The sequence below is a fragment of the Pleurodeles waltl genome, chromosome 6 (assembly GCF_031143425.1).
Source record: "Pleurodeles waltl isolate 20211129_DDA chromosome 6, aPleWal1.hap1.20221129, whole genome shotgun sequence".
In the NCBI taxonomy this organism is placed as follows: domain Eukaryota; kingdom Metazoa; phylum Chordata; class Amphibia; order Caudata; family Salamandridae; genus Pleurodeles; species Pleurodeles waltl.
In genome coordinates, this window is record NC_090445.1 from 423,411,874 (window position 1) to 423,430,960 (window position 19,087).

At 46.5% G+C, this 19,087-nt stretch overlaps 1 protein-coding gene across 2 annotated transcripts in view; it reads left to right on the forward strand.

Moving 5' to 3' along the window:
* The window catches only part of TAF8 (TATA-box binding protein associated factor 8), a 57,767-nt gene that overhangs the window by 17,955 nt on the left and 20,725 nt on the right, over positions 1-19,087 (forward strand). For both annotated transcript variants that reach the window (XM_069238420.1, XM_069238421.1), the window contains exons 4-5: positions 1,245-1,307; positions 4,610-4,734. In XM_069238420.1, coding sequence (XP_069094521.1) covers positions 1,245-1,307; positions 4,610-4,734 — 188 coding nt within the window. The remainder of the gene's footprint in view (positions 1-1,244; positions 1,308-4,609; positions 4,735-19,087) is intronic.

The window sequence follows — 19,087 nt, forward strand, 5'->3', positions numbered from 1 at the left end:
ACCACTATCTGGATCAAACTAGAATGCTCGAGGCGAGCGACTCACTTTTGGAGTCAGTCCTCCACTCGCTCGCTCCTTGGGATGGGGATGAAGGGCCAGTCGTCGATCCACTCAGGGAGGTGACCACCTCAACCACTCTCTGGAGCTCCCGCCTCTGCCCCAGTGGAACGTCCAGCCAGTGCCAGGGAACCCCTTGGGGAACGAGGGCAGCGTCTTCTCTTCTCCGCCCGGGGCATCTCGCTCATGCCAGGGCGAGGCTGTCCCTCCGTGTGCTGAGGTGTGGAGAAGAATTGCACCCCCTCCGGAGTTACTATTCAAAGCCGTGCTGGGAACTGCATGGAGTATGCCACTCCCAGTCTGGGTCCCCGCCATGCTTCAGACATGGCCGGCGCAGCCACAGCCTAGCCCTGCCTAGGCTTCAGGCAGGTCTCCCAAATGCTCACTACCCAGGCCCTCTGCCGTCACAGGGTCCTCGGCGCCATGCCGACTACACTCTCAACCCTTGATGAGCAGCCACCCATTCCCAGCTGTGCCTTTGCTCCTGAACCTTACTCTGGCCTCCCGACTGCTACGTCGTCAGCTCTGCTACGCATCAGTCGCCATCTTAAGCAGCTGCGGCTTGGGGTTTCCAGTATGTGGAGCGCAGCCCCTCTCCGTCTTCCAGCCGCGGCTGGGGGACCCGCTCACCTTCAGGGGGGTAGGAGATCAGCACTCTCCCCTGTGGAGGCAATATTCAGGGCAGGATGGGGTTGGCTGGGGCCGGGTGCTCTGAAGTTTTCCACCATGCACTGTGTGGCTGCGCCCTTGAAATGGAATTAATTTGAAACATATTTTTACGTACACGTTGACTTTGAATGCCGAAACATGCAATTTAAAAAAATAATTTTAATCTTTAATTCTTGAACTAGGCTAAAGTGATGCAGCACTATAAATTTTAAGGTAGCCTCCTGTTTTTTTTTATTTTCATGGATCTACTCAATCAACATTTCTCTTTGTGGATTTGTGGTGCTCCAAGTTGACACCAAAATGCCATTAGGTTACATGTATAAGAGCATCTGAGGAGGGGATAGTTGTGATGGGGCCAAACATAGCACTCACTGTTAGCTCTGATGTGTAGCCATTTAGTCTGGACTTTAGTGGCATGATTATAAAGATAATGATCTTTCCGTGCCCTAAAGTGTCACCTATTAACTTTTATTGAGGACTTAGAAGACACTGATGCTTTTCCTCCTCTCTTTCCTCAGGATTCAACATAGAGTCTCTTCCTGCATATGCCAAGCGGTCTCAGAGGATGGTCATTACAGCACGTAGGTTTTGAGCACACATCTCCTTCATGATTTTTAGGGTGCATCATCATGAGCATTGTGTGTGGATGTGAAGGTACACATTTACATTTACCTCCTGTGTTTTGGGGTTAAAGGATGAATCATCTGTTTTTCATTTACTGTGGATTTGTGAAATTCATCTTTACACCTTTGAGTATCTTGTTTTAAATCTGGGACTACAGTTTTGATATACCACCATGCACATAACAATTACTGCACCACCAACATAATGTACTCCATTCAATTTGGAGCTCCAACGGACCCCTACCCACACCGTACAGCCATCTTCAACACATCCATCAACTCTGCCACGTGATTGCGGGAATCAAACCCCTCCCCAAAAAAACTGTCCGCTGACCCCACTGAGCTAAAAAAAACTACTGTCCCATCTCTCCTTCTCCACCAAAGTCCTCGAAAAGACCATCATCCACCAATTCAAGGAATACCTCAAGAAAAACGATCTTCTGGACTCATCCGAATCTGGATTCAACTCAGACCGAAACTGCTCTGATCACTGCCACATACATCAGAACCCTTCTAGACCAGGGCGAAATAGCCACCCTGATCCTCCTCGACCTCTCTGCGGCTTTCATCACTGTGTCCCACCATACCCTGATCAAGAGGCGAACAGCAGAGATTCTGCTGTTCAGGAAAGCCCTACAGTATTGGGCAGTTGACAGGTGGCCATTTGATCTGAACTGGGCTGGGCGCCCACTCCTAAACAGGCAGTGAAAAATCTTGGAGTTTGACTTGACCAAACGTTAACCATGAAAGATCAGTTAATAGTGATGACCGGCTCTTGTTTCCACATACTGCACATGTTAAGGAAAGCCCTCCCTTTCCTACTGATGTCATCAAGAAAAATGTTGGTACAGGGGCTCATAATAAGTAGGATTAGCTACTGTAATGCTCCTCTAATCTCTGACAATGAGAGCTTACTTGGCAAAACTTCAGGTAGTTCAAAATACAGCTGCCTGTCTTAGTTGCAACCTGCCATACGGAGCAGCCTCAGCACCTCTTTTGAAATCATTATGTTGGTGACCAATTACAAAAATAGATATTTTTAAAATCTGTTGTCTTACCCACAAAGCTCTTAAGGGTACAGGCCCTTTATACCTTACTCAGAAGCTTATGCCTTACTGTCAGGTAAGATCCTTGAAATACAGTGATAAAGCGCTTTTAATGATTCCTCGAGTTAAAAAATCCAAAGCAGGAGGTGTAGAGCCTTTTCATACCTGGCTCCTTATTACTGGAATAAATTGCCAGACGAAATCCGAACGTGTACAGATTATTACCACTTCAGGAAAATGCTCAAGACAATATTGGTCTAACTCTGCAATATATGACGCTACCTAAGAAGCACCGAGATTCCTGCCTGACCCCCGCACCCACACAAACCCCTGGGGTGATTCACGCTATATCAGATTAATTTAACATAACATTTATCTGATCAGATTCCCAGAAGATGCCCTTAAATGGATTGCATCCTTTATCGCCTGAAGAACACAGAGAGTCTGCCTTCCTCCATTCACCTCAGAGCCTAAGAACATCATCTGTGGCGTCCCTCAATGTTCCTCCCTTAGCCTGACCCTGTTAAACACCTATAGGACCCCCCCCCCCCCCCCCCCCCCCAGTCAACATCGTCAAAAACCACTGAATGAACATTATCTCCTACGTAGACGACACCCAGCTCATCCTTTCTGTCCGAAGACCCCTCCACCACTAAAGCCAACTTCCACCTGTGTATGACCAGCCTTGCCAACTGAATGCAAGACGTCTCCCTCAAACTCAGTACAGGCAAGACTGAAGTCCTCATCTTTGGGAACACCTGGTGGCCTGCAGATCTGGGACCCTCTCCCACCCCCACGGACTAAGCCCAGAACCTCCACATTATCTTGGACAGCAAACTCCCCATGAAGAGCCAGATCAATGCAGTCTCCTTTGCCTGCTTCCTCACTCTGTGTATGCTCTGAAAGATCTTCAAATGGCTCCCAGTCTCTGCCAGACGCCCCACAACTCAAGCCTTCGTCACCAGCCACTTGGACTACGGCAATACACTCTATGCAAGAATTCCCCCACACCTCCTGAAGAGACTGCTGACCATCCAGAACTCAACAGCCAGACTCATCCTCGACCTCCCCAAATGAACCCACATCAGCCCTCACCTGAAGAAACTTCACTGTCTCTCTGTCCACAAGAGATGCAAATTCAAGATTCTGACTCATGCTTACAACGCCCTGCACAGACAAGGCAGAGCATACATCAACTATGGCCTGAGCTTCCACCAACCCTCCAGACTTCTGTGCTCTGCCTCTCTCCCCCTCGCTCACACACCCTTGCATTCTCCATAGCAACAGTGGAGGATGCTCCTTCTCCTACCTTGCAGTGAAATCCTGGAACAGCCTCTCCATCCACCTCCGGATTTCACCTTCCCTTCAGGAGTTCGGAAGGGGACTCAAGACCTGTTTTTTTATTTTTTTACTGAAACCTTTTAAGAAGCCTTAATTTAAGCTCCTGGATACCCTTGCGGCTGATTAGCGCGCTCTACAGATCCTTGATTGATTGATCAGTACTCTTCCTTTCCTTACACCTATAATACTGACACTGCAATCTGTCACAATATTGCACAATGAATGAAAACCACAACCACTGAAATGTAGTAAATGATTGTACCATGCACTCCAAAACGTGTAATTATACTAATGAAGTAATATTTTGTACAGTCACCACCGTAGTGCACTGTGGTTGAGGCAAATTTCTTTATGTGTAGACTGCTGCTTGGCTGTGGGGGAATATATGTATGGCCCCTGACAAATCAGATGATCTGATAAATCTGTGCCTACAATAGGCAACCAGTGTAGGTTAAGTGTTTGTGTGAGATGCACAGCATGAATCTCAATTAGTGAGGGTTTGCATCTGCTGCTTGGTAGGGCTGATATTTGATGGTGCATGTGAATGTTTAGATCTGTGTGTTGGATGACTACCATGTGCTGCTTGGTCATGGTGTAGGTTAATGGGATTGCACATTTTGCTTGTCCAGTGGGGTGGAGGGACTATTGTAGTATGGAAGACTTCACCGTCTTCTGTCCTTTTGGGCTGTTTTGTGTGAGGGACCGACCACGAACAATCGAAACAATCTGCAGGTCGATGTGAACATGGTGTCTCTCTTTCTGACTCTTTGTGTGTGAAACTCCGTCATTGCTATCAACTGATATAGATTGCATGTACATTAACTCTGCACAGTCTGGAGGAGATGGCTGGTTAACTGTAACTTTATATTGCAGCTCCTGTGACAAATCACCCAGTGGTCGCGAAGGCTTTGACTGCTGGACAGAATAAACCACACCCATCCCACATCCCCTGTCACTTCCCTGAGTTTCCAGATCCTCACACCTACATCAAAACACCTGTAAGTCCGACAGTTTGTAAACCTCTCTTCTTAGGATAAATATGGTAATTTCAAAATATTTGTGAGACTAGAGATGAGAGAGCTACTATCAATGCTAGTGCCAGCAAAGCATCAACTTTCAAAAACCGTGAGAATAGGAACTTAAATACGCAGCTTGCCCATAATCCACTATAGGTATATTAGCCATTCAATATATGTGTTTTCCTTAGAAGATGCTCCCTCTGTCATGTGAGATTAATGAGAGCTTGTTAATATTGAGATAGAGGGCATTACAATAATCAGTGTGGGATTTGATCAGTGCAAAAACAACCTCTGCCCTAAGCTCTTTGGGGAGGAAACTCGGGAATTTTTTCAAGGCCTTAATGATCCAAAAACAGGTGCTTACTGTTTTGTTGAACCAGGTGTCAAAGGTCAGTGTATCATCAAACATCACACCTAAGGTATTAACTATGGACACTGGCACTGGTCCACTGCCACAAGTATCAGGCCACCAGCAACTGGACCAGATAGCATTAGCCATCCAGAAGACCATGTTCTCAGTTTTCTCCCTGTACATCTTGAGCAAGTTATCTTTCATCCACTTGTTGACTTCTAACCTGCAACTTCTGAATCTGTCCACCATGTCTCTCCAGTCATTGTCAGTAGCTACAATAATCTGGGTGTCATCTGCATAGGAGGCCACTTGGAAACCAAGAGATCGCTCCAGTTTTGCTATAGGGGCCACATATAGATTAAATAACGTAGGACTGAGTGCAGACCCTTGTGGAACCCGGCTGGGGAACTGAAAGGGGTTGGCTCTAAAGTCCCTGCAGCTGACTGTGAGTGTGCTCCCCCTCAAGAAGGATTCCAGTAGCTTCAGAGCCGAGCCCCTCAGTCCTGTTTGCCTCAACCTTTGCACTAATACAGCAGGAGCGATGGTATCAAAGGCAGCAGACCGGTCTAATAGTACTAAAATTGCTGCCCCTCCCATGTCAACCTGCATACGGATGGAATCAGTGGTTGCTATAAGTGCTGATTCAGTGCTGTCATTCTTCCTAAAGCCATTCTGTGAAGGGTCTGAGAAATTGTGGATCGCGAGATACTGGGCTAATTCCTGGTTCAGGTGTTTCTCCAGGATTCTAGCAGGCAACATCGAAATCGGGCGCTGATTATTGAGGTCACTCAAATCCCTATTCAGCTTCTTTTTCAGAGGAATACCTACTGCCTCTTTCCACTCATGAGGGTACACTCCTGATTCCGAAATTTGGGAGTGTACCTTCTCCAAGGCCTCTGCCATTAAGTCTGGAAGCAGCTGCAAAATCCTGGGGGAGGGACAGGTCATTTGGGGAACCTGAAATTGACCCACTTAAAAAAAAAAGTCTTGATTTTAGCTGCTGGTAACGGGGAAGAACTAGGTAATCCTCCGGCGATGACTTGCTCCAGCATCAACCCATCCCCCCCTTCTCCTGTTCACACTTTGCTAAAGTTCTAGGAATAGTCAGAGAAATTTGCATAGATCGTCCTGATTTTCTCTTTGAAAAATACAGCCACCTTATTGTAAAAATCTTGTGAGTTCTCCGACGCTTGGTGTATCCATGGCATTTCTGAAGTGCGTGCTATATTAAACAGTTCTTTGGGAGTGTTGATAAATTTTCTGAGAAAAGTGCGCAGCTTTAGGTTCCCTGCTCTTGCTTTGATATTCGAGGAACAGCGCCCCAGGCATATTTTTCTTCTCTATCCTAAGGGACAGTTTCCAGTGACATTCTAGTCCCCTGCACCGCTTTTGCAACTCCCTCAGTTCTTCCGAGAACCAAGGGGCCAATGGTTCCTTCTTCTCCCTCAAACTAGCACTATGTAGAGGGGCGACTGCCTCAATTGCCGCCTTCGCCCAGTTATTAAAGTTCTCTACCAACGTGCCCGGGCTTCTCAGATTTTTATCTTGAAGATAGTGCTCAAGTGCTTCTGCAAACTTCTCCTTTTGGATTTTTTCCCCATTTCCTGAAACCGAGCTTGGTGTGGTTACTGCCCTGTGTGTGAAGTGCATGTTAAATTTGACTGCATTGTGGTCAGTCCAACCAGCGACGTGCACTCCTCAGCTGTCAAGGTTGTTGCATTAGAAAAAAATCCCATCCAAGGTTTTTCCAGCCCGATGGGTAGGGGACTTAACGAACTGGATGAAGCCGAAATTAATCAAGAGGCCAGAAATGCTCTGGTATCGCTGTTTGTCACATCCTCCAGATATGGATTGAAGTCCCTCACAAGTGTGGTTCCAGAAAATGCTGCCAGTTTTATATATAGTGCTTTTTAGGTCCTGGCAGGCAATAAATCAGTAGTCCTGCTAGAGCTACTGACTTTTTTTATTTTTAATCTGAAACCACCTCATCTCATTGCTTTCCCCTTTAGATTTAATCAGCTTCAAGATGCAGTTCAGCTGCTCTCTAAAAATAATCGCTCACTACGTGTGTCCCTATTGAGTCTTGCTACCGTGTCTCCGTATCAACAATCCAAATGTGCAGCTACAATCAACTCATGTATTTCCAGACTATTTTTAATGAGAGAGGGCACGTTAACTAATGCAGAGCGCACCTCCTCTTTCAACCTTAGTGTCCGTCCTGTATGCTCTATCCTTCAATTCCCAGAAAGTGCACTCTCCAGAGGTTGCCCCCCTAATGCTCCTTCCCAATGGACCACTTACGTGAGTTCCTGCACGATTTACCCTCAACCTCGTGACCCAATACTTCCCCTTTCCCTTTCCACCGCTTTCCCACACCTCACCTTTAATTGCAATTTCAGAAGACTCTCGAGTATATCATTCACTGGGTATCTATGTTTGTGCAGTCGGTGCCCCCTAGCCCCATCCAGACAGGAGCAGACAGGCTTGCCTTAGCAGTGCTTTAGGCGCACTGACATGCATTGTTTAATAGCCGGTACCAGTGCAAACATGGCCGGCTGCGAGAGCGCCTTAACACAAGAGCACAATCCTTGCGCTGGTCCCTTAATTTCACGGCCCCACCAAAATGGCTGCCACATGAATAAGGGAGCTACAGGCTCTAACAGACCAAATAAAAGCAAAAGTCCCCGTGATGTTTCTTGCTACCCTGCTCAAGAGACCAGCCTGCCCCCAATGTGATACAATATCCGTGCAAAGGAAAAAAATACAAATGGTCCAATTAAAATGCAATGTATAAAACACTCCAGTTAAAAACATACTACCATACCTGGTATGGTCGGTGACCCAAGTGATGACTCAAGCTCCCAACTTCCCTTTTGTTGGCCCGGTAGCATGGCCTGTGTCCCCTTCTTCCGGTGCACAGGAGGCAGGTTGACATTCTTGGCAGACATCACTACATGTGTGGCCTGGAGGTGCCCTGTTGATAGAGGTGACATTCCTAGTTCGCTAGGGTGTGCTGTTGGGCACTTCTTCCCTTCCACCAACAAGGGAGGACACCTACTGATTGGAGATGGGGCTACATGCCTGTCAGCTGGTATAGGGCACCACCACGTCGGAGCCAGTGTTAGACTACAGCTGCAGAGTTCCACTCCCCAGATATAACAGGCACATGCTATAGTGAAGGTCAGGATAAACATTTGAATTCGGTGGTCGCTTGCACTTAATTCTGTATTAGAAAAAAAGGTTGAAATGTCTTCCCAGTAACATACAGTTCGATGGCATCTGTCGCTGTAGATACACATGGTATGCATGAGCTCGCCATCTGGTGTTGGGTCGGAGTGTTACAAGTTGTTTTTCTTCGAAGAAGTGTTTTCGAGTCACGGGACCGAGTGACTCCTCCTTCTGTGCTCATTGCGCATGGGCGTCGACTCCATCTTCGATTGTTTTCTTTCCGCCATCGGGTTCGGACGTGTTCCTGTCTCTCCGAGTTTCGGAACGGAAAGATAGCTGAAACCGGAAGATTTTCGACGGTATCGTTGCGATCCGGTTCGAGATAGACACATACGACGACGCGTTGAACATCGAAGCGCTTCGGTGCCCTTCGGGGTAGATTTCGGCACCCCGTCGGGGCCTAGTCGGCCCGACCGCGTGGAGAACAACGCCGATGGAACGGACCCCGTTTCGATTCTGCCCCGAATGCCACAACAAATATCCTTATACGGACCTACACTCGGTCTGTAACCTGTGCCTGTCACCCGAGCACAGCGAAGAATCCTGTGAGGCCTGTCGGGCGTTCCGGTCCCGAAAAACTCTGCGCGACCGTCGAGCGAGAAGACTGCAGATGGCGTCCACGCCAAAGGAGCGTCGACAGTTCGAGACAGAAGAGGAACAGGAGGAATCCTTTTCCATCCAGGATTCAGACTCCGACGAGCTAGACTCTACAAAAACTGTGAGTAAGACGTCGAGATCAGAACTTAAAAAAGGAAAGAAGGCCCAGGGGACGCCACTGCCAACCGGCCATGGCTCCACCCAAATTCTCGGTGACCAACAATCGGCACCGAAAAAGGCCCATTCAGTGTCGAGATCGTCCGACTTCGGTCGAGACACCGGCACGCAGCCTCCTCGGGACCGAGAGTGCTAAACAGAAGCATCGACACCGAGAGTTCGGTGTCGACACGGATCGACGCCGAGACAGTGGCGCCGAAGACCATAGAGGCCAAGAATTTTCGGCACAGAAAAAGAGGAAGGTTACCTCGGAGCCGAAAAAACAATCAACAGGGTTTTCGGAGCCGAAAAAAGCGACATCAGACCCTGTTTCAGGCTCCTATACTGAAGAGCATTCTATGTCTTCACAAATGAAGAAACATAGATTTGAACAAGAACTGCAATCCACTGACGTGGATCACACGCAAAAGCGTATCTTTATTCAGCAGGGGACTGGGAAGATCAGTACCCTTCCACCTGTCAAACGAAAGAGAACGCTTCAGTTTACTCCTCAGCAACAAACAGCACAAAAGGTAACACCTCCTCCCTCGCCTCCACCTGTAACTCCGGCTTCGCCAACTTACACCCCGTCACATTCGCCAGCTCACACCGCCATGAGCCACGATGACCAAGATCAGGATGCGTGGGACTTGTACGACGCACCAGTGTCTGATAACAGCCCAGACACATACCCAACTAGGCCATCACCACCGGAAGACAGCACAGCCTACTCACAAGTGGTGGCTAGAGCAGCACTATTCCATAATGTGGAACTACACTCGGAACAAGTAGAGGATGATTTTTTATTTAACACCCTCTCTTCAACCCACAGCTCCTACCAAAGCCTGCCGATGCTCCCAGGCATGCTACGCCATGCAAAGGACATTTTCAAGGAGCCAGTTAAAAGTAGGGCAGTGACGCCTAGGGTGGACAAAAAGTATAAGGCGCCTCCTACGGACCCTGTATTCATCACCTCTCAGCTGCCACCAGATTCTGTGGTGGTAGGGGCTGCCAGAAAACGGGCAAATTCACACACTTCTGGGGATGCACCTCCCCCAGATAAAGAAAGCAGGAAGTTCGATGCAGCCGGGAAGAGGGTTGCTGTCCAAGCAGCAAACCAGTGGCGCATCGCAAATTCACAAGCGCTGCTAGCGCGATACGACAGAGCCCACTGGGATGAGAGATGCAGCATCTCATTGAACATCTCCCAAAAGATCTGCAAAAAAGAGCAAAACAGGTTGTTGAGGAGGGTCAAAACATTTCCAACAATCAAATACGCTCCTCCATGGATGCAGCAGACACGGCCGCAAGGACCATTAATACGTCGGTTACCATCCGTAGGCACGCATGGCTCAGAACGTCTGGATTCAAGCCAGAAATTCAGCAGGCAGTGCTTAACATGCCAGTAAACGAAAAACTTCTGTTCGGTCCGGAGGTCGACACAGCCATAGAAAAGCTCAAGAAGGACACTGACACTGCCAAGGCCATGGGCGCACTCTACTCCCCGCAGAGCAGAGGATCTTATAACACCTTCCGCAAAACACCTTTTAGAGGAGGGTTTCGGGGTCAGGCCACACAAGCTAGCACCTCACAGTCCGCACCGCCCACCTACCAGGGACAGTACAGGGGAGGTTTTCGGGGCCAGCATAGAGGGGGGCAATTCCCTAGGAATAGAGGAAGATTTCAAAGCCCCAAAACCACTACCAACAAGCAGTGACTCACACGTCACTCACCCCTCCCACACAACACCAGTGGGGGGGAGGATACGTCAATATTACGAAGCATGGGACAAAATAACTACAGACACATGGGTCCTAGCAATTATCCAACATGGTTATTGCATAGAATTCATGCAATTCCCTCCAGACATACCACCGAAATCACAAAATTTATCAAAATACCATTCACAGCTTCTAGAGATAGAAGTTCAAGCACTACTGCAAAAAAATGCAATAGAATTAGTACCAAGCACACAAATAAACACAGGAGTTTATTCACTGTACTTCTTGATACCAAAAAAGGACGAAACACTGAGACCAATTCTAGACCTCAGGGTAGTAAACACATTCATCAAATCAGACCACTTTCACATGGTCACACTACAAGAAGTGTTACCATTGCTCAAAAAACACGACTACATGACAACCCTAGACCTCAAGGACGCATATTTCCATATACCAATACATCAATCACACAGGAAATATCTAAGATTTGTATTCAAAGGAATACATTACCAATTCAAAGTATTGCCTTTTGGTTTAACAACCGCTCCAAGAGTATTCACAAAATGCCTAGCAGTAGTCGCTGCACACATCAGAAGGCAGCAAATACATGTGTTCCCGTATCTAGACGACTGGCTAATCAAAACCAGTTCGCTCACACAATGCTCAAACCACACCAATCAAGTCATACAAACCCTCTACAAACTAGGGTTCACCGTCAACTTTGCAAAATCAAACATTCTGCCAAGCAAAGTACAGCAATATCTAGGAGCCATAATAGACACGACAAAAGGAGTAGCAACGCCAACTCCACAAAGGATCCACAATTTCAACAGGGTCATTCAACACATGTCTCCAAACCAAACAATACAAGCAAGAACAATACTACAGCTCCTAGGCATGATGTCCTCATGCATAGCCATTGTCCCAAATGCAAGACTGCACATGAGGCCCTTACAACAGTGCCTAGCCTCACAGTGGTCTCAAGCACAGGGTCACCTTCTAGATCTGGTGTTGCTAGACCGCCAAACTTACCTCTCGCTTCTATGGTGGAACAGTATAAATTTAAACATAGGGCGGCCTTTCCAAGACCCAGTGCCACAGTACGTAATAACAACAGATGCTTCCATGACAGGGTGGGGAGCACATCTCAATCAACACAACATAAGAGGACAATGGAACATACATCAAACAAAACTGCATATAAATCATCTAGAATTATTAGCAGTTTTTCAAGCACTAAAAGCTTTCCAACCAATCATAACCCACAAATACATCCTTGTCAAAACAGACAACATGACAACGATGTATTATCTAAACAAACAAGGAGGAACACATTCAACGCAGTTAAGCTTGTTAGCTCAAAAAATATGGAAGTGGGCAATCCACCATCAAATTGGTCTAATAGCACAGTTTATTCCGGGGATCCAGAATCAGCTGGCAGACAATCTCTCTCGAGATCACCAGCAAGTCCACGAATGGGAAATCCACCCACAGATTCTGAACACCTACTTCACACTCTGGGGAACACCACAAATAGACTTATTTGTAACAAAAGAGAACGCAAAATGCCAAAACTTCGCATCCAGATACCCACACAAGCAATCCCAAGGCAATGCCCTATGGATGAACTGGTCAGGAATATTTGCTTACGCTTTTCCTCCTCTCCCTCTCCTTCCTTACCTAGTAAACAAATTGAGTCAAAACAAACTCAAACTCATTTTAATAGCACCAACGTGGGCAAGACAACCCTGGTACACAACACTGCTAGATCTGTCTGTAGTACCACACATCAAACTGCCCAACAAACCAGATCTGTTAACGCAACACAACCAACAGATCAGACACCCGGACCCAGCATCGCTGAATCTAGCAATCTGGCTCCTGAAATCCTAGAATTCGGACACTTACAACTTAGCCAAGAGTGTATGGAAGTCATAAAGCAGGCCAGAAGGCCATCCACTAGACACTGCTACGCAAGTAAGTGGAAAAGATTTGTTTGGTACTGCCATCATAATCAGATACAACCACTAGACGCAACTCCAAAACATATAGTAAATTACTTGCTCCATTTACAAAAAGCAAAGCTAGCCTTCTCTTCTATTAAAATACACCTTGCAGCAATATCTGCATACCTGCAAACTACATATTCAACTTCCTTGTATAGGATACCAGTTATCAAAGCATTCATAGAAGGGCTTAAAAGAATTATACCACCAAGAACACCACCTGTTCCTTCATGGAACCTAAACGTGGTTCTAACAAGACTCATGGGCCCACCTTTCGAACCCATGCACTCTTGCGGAATACAATTCCTAACCTGGAAAGTTGCCTTTCTCATCGCCATTACATCTCTAAGAAGAGTAAGTGAAATTCAAGCGTTCACAACACAAGAGCCTTTTATACAAATACATAAAAATAAGGTCGTCCTACGACCTAATCCAAAATTTTTACCCAAAGTTATTTCACCATTCCATCTAAATCAAACGGTAGAACTACCAGTTTTTTTCCCACAACCAGATTCTGTGGCTGAAAGAGCACTACATACATTAGATGTCAAAAGAGCATTAATGTACTACATTGACAGAACAAAAAACATCAGAAAAACTAAACAGCTATTTATTGCATTCCAAAAACCTCATGCAGGTAACCCAATATCAAAACAAGGTATAGCCAGATGGATAGTTAAATGCATCCAAATCTGCTACCTTAAAGCAAAAAGACAACTGCCCATTACTCCCAGGGCACATTCAACAAGGAAAAAAGGTGCTTCAATGGCCTTTTTAGGAAACATCCCAATGCAGGAAATATGTAAGGCAGCCACTTGGTCTACGCCTCACACATTCACCAAACACTACTGTATAGATGTGCTATCCGCACAACAAGCTACAGTAGGTCAAGCTGTATTAAGAACTCTATTTCAGACAACTTCTACTCCTACAGGCTAAACCACCGCTTATGGGGAACTAACTGCTTACTAGTCTATGCATACCATGTGTATCTACAGCGACAGATGCCATCGAACTGAAAATGTCACTTACCCAGTGTACATCTGTTCGTGGCATCAGTCGCTGAGATTCACATGGACCCACCCACCTCCCCGGAAGCCTGTAGCAGTTCAGAAGTTACCTTCAATTTTGTACATTTGTATATATATTATTTAATCCTTTAATAGGTACATACTTACATTTTTCATTGCGCGGGCACTATTACTATAGTACAACTCCTACCTCACCCTCTGCGGGGAAAACAATCGAAGATGGAGTCGACGCCCATGCGCAATGAGCACAGAAGGAGGAGTCACTCGGTCCCGTGACTCGAAAACACTTCTTCGAAGAAAAACAACTTGTAACACTCCGACCCAACACCAGATGGCGAGCTCATGCATACCATGTGAATCTCAGCGACTGATGCCACGAACAGATGTACACTGGGTAAGTGACATTTTCATTACTGTTCAGTGTAATAACAGAAGAGGCTGGCATCTCGGTGTTATTGCTTACCTGCGAGTCAGTAAAAAAGATCCAATGTGGCAAGTGGGGAATCAATGATATCAGTCTAGAAACTAAAGTGTTTCCTTGGCGCATGTGCTGCTCAGAGTAGGCAGGCTTAAGTTAGAAGCTTATATGTGACGTGCATTGTGAGCAGAAGTGGGGTAGAATGACCAAATTGAATCAGAAACAAGTTGGTAGTGTTTAATGATATTGTACTCATGTTAGACCATGTCCTCTCCACCACTAGCTCTCCAACTATCTATAAGTAACTCTCCTGTATGAAGCCTAGCCTACTTAAATAGAAGATCTTGCATGGTTGAATTAATATATGTGAACAAAAATTGAAAAGTGTGTATGTGAGATGAAGTGTAAACTTGTCTGATGTGGTCAGTATTAAAAGTCTAATAATATTAGTAGCCTGGCATGATTTTCATTGAAGTAATTCTTACTACAGAAGATGTTGGAGACCCCCTGTGTTAGACATATTAAGGAGGCTTTAATCTCTGTCATAATAGGAAGTAACAGGTTAAAAACAAATGTCAACAATAGGGTGTCATCAATTACGAGAAATAGAGACTAGTACTGGATGAATTGGGGAAAAAAGGCAGTAGAAAGAGGCAAGGCATCATACAGTGAAGTAGCAGATTTTTAGTGTTTTGATGCCATCTCTGTTGAAATTTTGTTTCTTTCTTGATTTTATTATGATTTTAGTGTTCATTTTTGTGTGCAGTCTGGACCTGTGTTTTTAAATACTAGCGAAGTCCTTATTGGGGAGTAGGAGGCTAGAGTTTGAAAACATGGAACAGGGACGCGGGTTAGGCTTTCATACCCATTTTCCTACACCATTCTCAATCTACTTGCTCCACTCTCTGGTCTGCCCCGGTTGTTACCGTTTGCATGAAGAGAGCAAGAGCTACAGTTACCCTTTGGTGGTCAAGCTGCCACGAGCTATGTGAGTCACTGCTAACTATTTTGAGAATAAGATTTCCAGATTATGTGAGGAATTCTTACCTTTGGTAGGCAGTCCCAACGATCCAGCAGACTATAATGTATTGCCACCATTCCCCAGCCTTGCTGGAAAGGTTTGATGTAATCTCCCAAAAATAAGTGAGAGAAATGCTGGTGAAGGCTAAATCTGGGTCTCTGTCTGACATTTGTCCGCCTTTACGTACTCTCCTCTTTGTTATCTTTGTGAATTCCTTACATTACAGATCTATTTATTTTATCCTTGGATTCAGAGACAATGTGAAAGTCTTGGAAGTTGGCACTTGTCACTCCCATCCTGAAAAAAGGTGATGCCGACACTAACGAGTCCGCCAACTATTGTTCTATTTTGCTTCTCCCTTTTCTTGGTAAAATGTCAAAGGAATTGACTAATAAACAACTCTCCAAATGCCTTGAGGATAATCACATACCGTACCCCTCACAATCAAGTTCCAAAACAGCTCACAGCATGGAGACGTCCCTCTTGGCAGTTATTGATTGCACCAGGACACTATGTGATGAAGGCACTTCGGCAATCCTGGTATTACTTGATTTGGCAGATGCTTCAGATAGATCTCTCATTCCATTCTCATTTAGAGACTATATAAGATAGATGCATATGAGAAGGCCTTAGCATGGTTCAGTGACTTCCTGGCTGACAGAACCCTAGTGGTTTCAGTTCATCCTTTCAAATCACAAACAGTCATTATGGATAAGGGGGTTCCTCAGGGCTCTTTCCTGAGCCCTATCCTTTTCAATATTTATGTGGCACCGCTTGCAAAGATTGGCAAGGACTGCAGTTTTGAAATAATTTCCTATGCAGATGACACCCAGTTGTTAATTTCATTTGGGCAAGATCCTGAGACCTCCAAAGTTAGATACCATGGTGGTATTAGAAAGGTGGCAGCTTGGATGAGTCTCAGTTGTTTACAACTGAATGGAAGTAAGACAGACACCCTCCTGTTTAAGAAAGCGCAGAAACTTTGGTCAGAAGACTGATGGCTGAAAAAATTGGGTCCATCACTTTGCTCCATGGATGTGGTAAAAAACCTTAGCTTTTTGGTGGATAATAGGTTATCCATTAAGGAACAGGTAACCTCTATTTATGGTTCCTGTTTCAGCACTTTTAGTCTGCTTAGAAAAGTATTTCCTTGGCTTCATACGAGTGCTAGGAAAATGTTGATACAGGCCCTCATTAAGAGTCACCAAGACTATGGGAATGCACTTTGGTAGCTGCTAACAACACTTTACTCTCGAAACTACAGGTGGTACAAAACACCGCAGCAGACTGGTTGGTAAATGTCCACCTGGCTCCCCCTCTGCACCTACCTTAAGAGCACTACACTGGCTGCTAGTTAGAAAGTGTAATCTGTTCAAGCTCCTATGTTGTAGGCACAAATCTCTTTCCGGGAATGGTGCCTCTTACCTGCGATCTAAGCTTTCCCGGTATTGTCTGGGCAGAAGCTTGAGGTCCAAGGATAAAGCTCTCTAGAATCCTTGCCACACCAGAGCAGCCATTGGGAACAAAACTGTCTACTGTTTATTGATAAGGAGGCTGGCCGCCACACCAAATTTGCAGCAGGGTCCCCACGGACCGCTCAGGGTGGGTAACATACACTAACGCGTCATCTGCATAGAGTGAGATAACATTGGTGATGCCCCCTACCTCAAACCCTCACTCGGCCATGTCGCAGTAAAGGCGTATTGCTAGTGGCTCCATCGCCAAGGCGTCAAGGAGGGGCGACGGGGCAGCCCTGTCTAGTACCCTTCTCAGTAGGAAAACACTCTGAAACTATGGAGCACGTCTGAACCCAGGCGACCAGGCCGGCATAGTGTGGTTTAATCCAGGACAGAAATACCCATCCAAACCCCATTCTACAAAGAACCTCCCAAAGGTACTCCCAATCCAGGGTGTGAAATGCTTTTTCGACGTCTAAAGCAGTTAAGGCCACCACCATCTCACCATCAGCGACGGAGTGCATAACATAAGACAACCTCTATAAGTTCATTTGGATCCCCCATCCTGGCATAAAGTGACACTGGTCATCGTGAACCAGGATGGTGCCTATGCTGCGCAGTCTAGTGGCAAGCAGCTTCGTCAGAATCTTGGCATCTACCCCCGGCATGGACAGGGGTCTATAAGAACTGAGATCAGACGGGTCCCTGGCTGGTTTGGGAAGCATGACTATCTGTGGTTAACGCATGGTCCACGGCAAAATCCCGCTTCCCCGCACCTCAAGGATTGTTTTTAGTAGATGGGGGAGAAGTAAAGCCGAAAATGTTTGGTAGTATTCCACCGGTAGCCCATCCGGGCCCAGTACCTTATCACGTGCCATCTCCCGGACCACCTCCTTCAACTCCTCCATTGAAAGCTTCTCCTCAAAACCCGCGGCTGCTCAGCCATGAGGCGAGAGATCGACAGCAGCACCAGGAAACATTGACTAACCCCTGTTACGCCACAAACAGATGCAAGATGTTCCTGCAGAAGGAGATTGATCACAGCCTGGGTCCCTGCAAAGGTACCATCTTGGTGTCTCAGAGAAAGAATCACCGGGGGCGCCCTACGCCCTGTGCAGAAGCAACCTGTTGGAGGTTCACCTGTCACTTCTCCTCCTCAAGCAGTTGCGCCTCCAAGCAATGCCTGGTGCCACTAATATGTGACAACCCTGTGTCATAGCTTTCAGCGTGTCTCATTCTATACTCCTGTGTGACGTTGTTGACCAGTTGGAGTAAAAATATCCGGTGGTCACTGCCCTGAGCTCCTTGTGCCCTGTGCAGAAGCAACCTGTTGGAGGTTCACCAGTCACTTCTCCTCCTCGAGCATTTGCGCCTGCAAGCAATGCCTGGTGCCACTAATATGTGACAAGCCCGTGTCACAGCTTTCAGCGTGTCTCATTCTATACTCCTATGTGACGTTGTTGACCAGTTGGAGTAAAAGTATCCGGTGGTCACTGCCCTGAGCTCCTTGCGAATCAGCGAGTGCCTCTGGACGGAGCTCTCACAGGGGCACTAAAGGTCGGTCGCCTCCACCCCCCATCTCCAAAAGTAGCGGTGCATCGTGTGAAAGGAACCTACAGAGTATCTGCTTCTGCACCACTTCAGCTGCAACATTTGCTGTCGCTAGTAACTTGTCTAGGTGACTATATGTATCTTGTGTAGGGACATAGCAGGTGTATTCCCTGACAATTGGGTGTGTTGTGCACCAGACATCCAAACTGCCCACCCAATCCATTACCTCTGTCAGTGCAGTCACCTAAATAAGCTTGGTACCCAATCTGGGAGGGTGGTGAGCCCCATCCATCACACAGTTAAAATCCCCCACCCAAAATAGGGGGGCCCCAAGGTAGGGGAGTAGCTCCCGTTCCAAATCCAGATAGAATGCCCCATCTATGTTGGGCCCAACTGTGTTCAGCATGCCTACATTGCTTCCATCCTAAAGGCCACACAGCAGGAGGTATCTACTCTCAGTATCTGCCTTAAAGTTTCCCGAAGGGGACTTGTGGTGCCACCCATATAGAGACTCCACAAGCATAGTTGGAAAACGTAGCGGAATAAAACTGCCCCCTCCATTTCCTCTGCACTTTCTGGGCCTTGCTCTTCAAGAGGTGAGTTTCCTGCAATAGAGCGATCTGTATACCCTGCCTTTTGATGTATGTGTGAGCTCTGTACCTCTTCACATAGCAGTTACGGCCCTGCACGTTCCATGTCACCACCTTTATACATGTAGCCATAGAGACTTGTAGACCACGTGTCACATCCAGCCTGCACCACCCCACCGCCCATCCGTGTTGTGCAACATA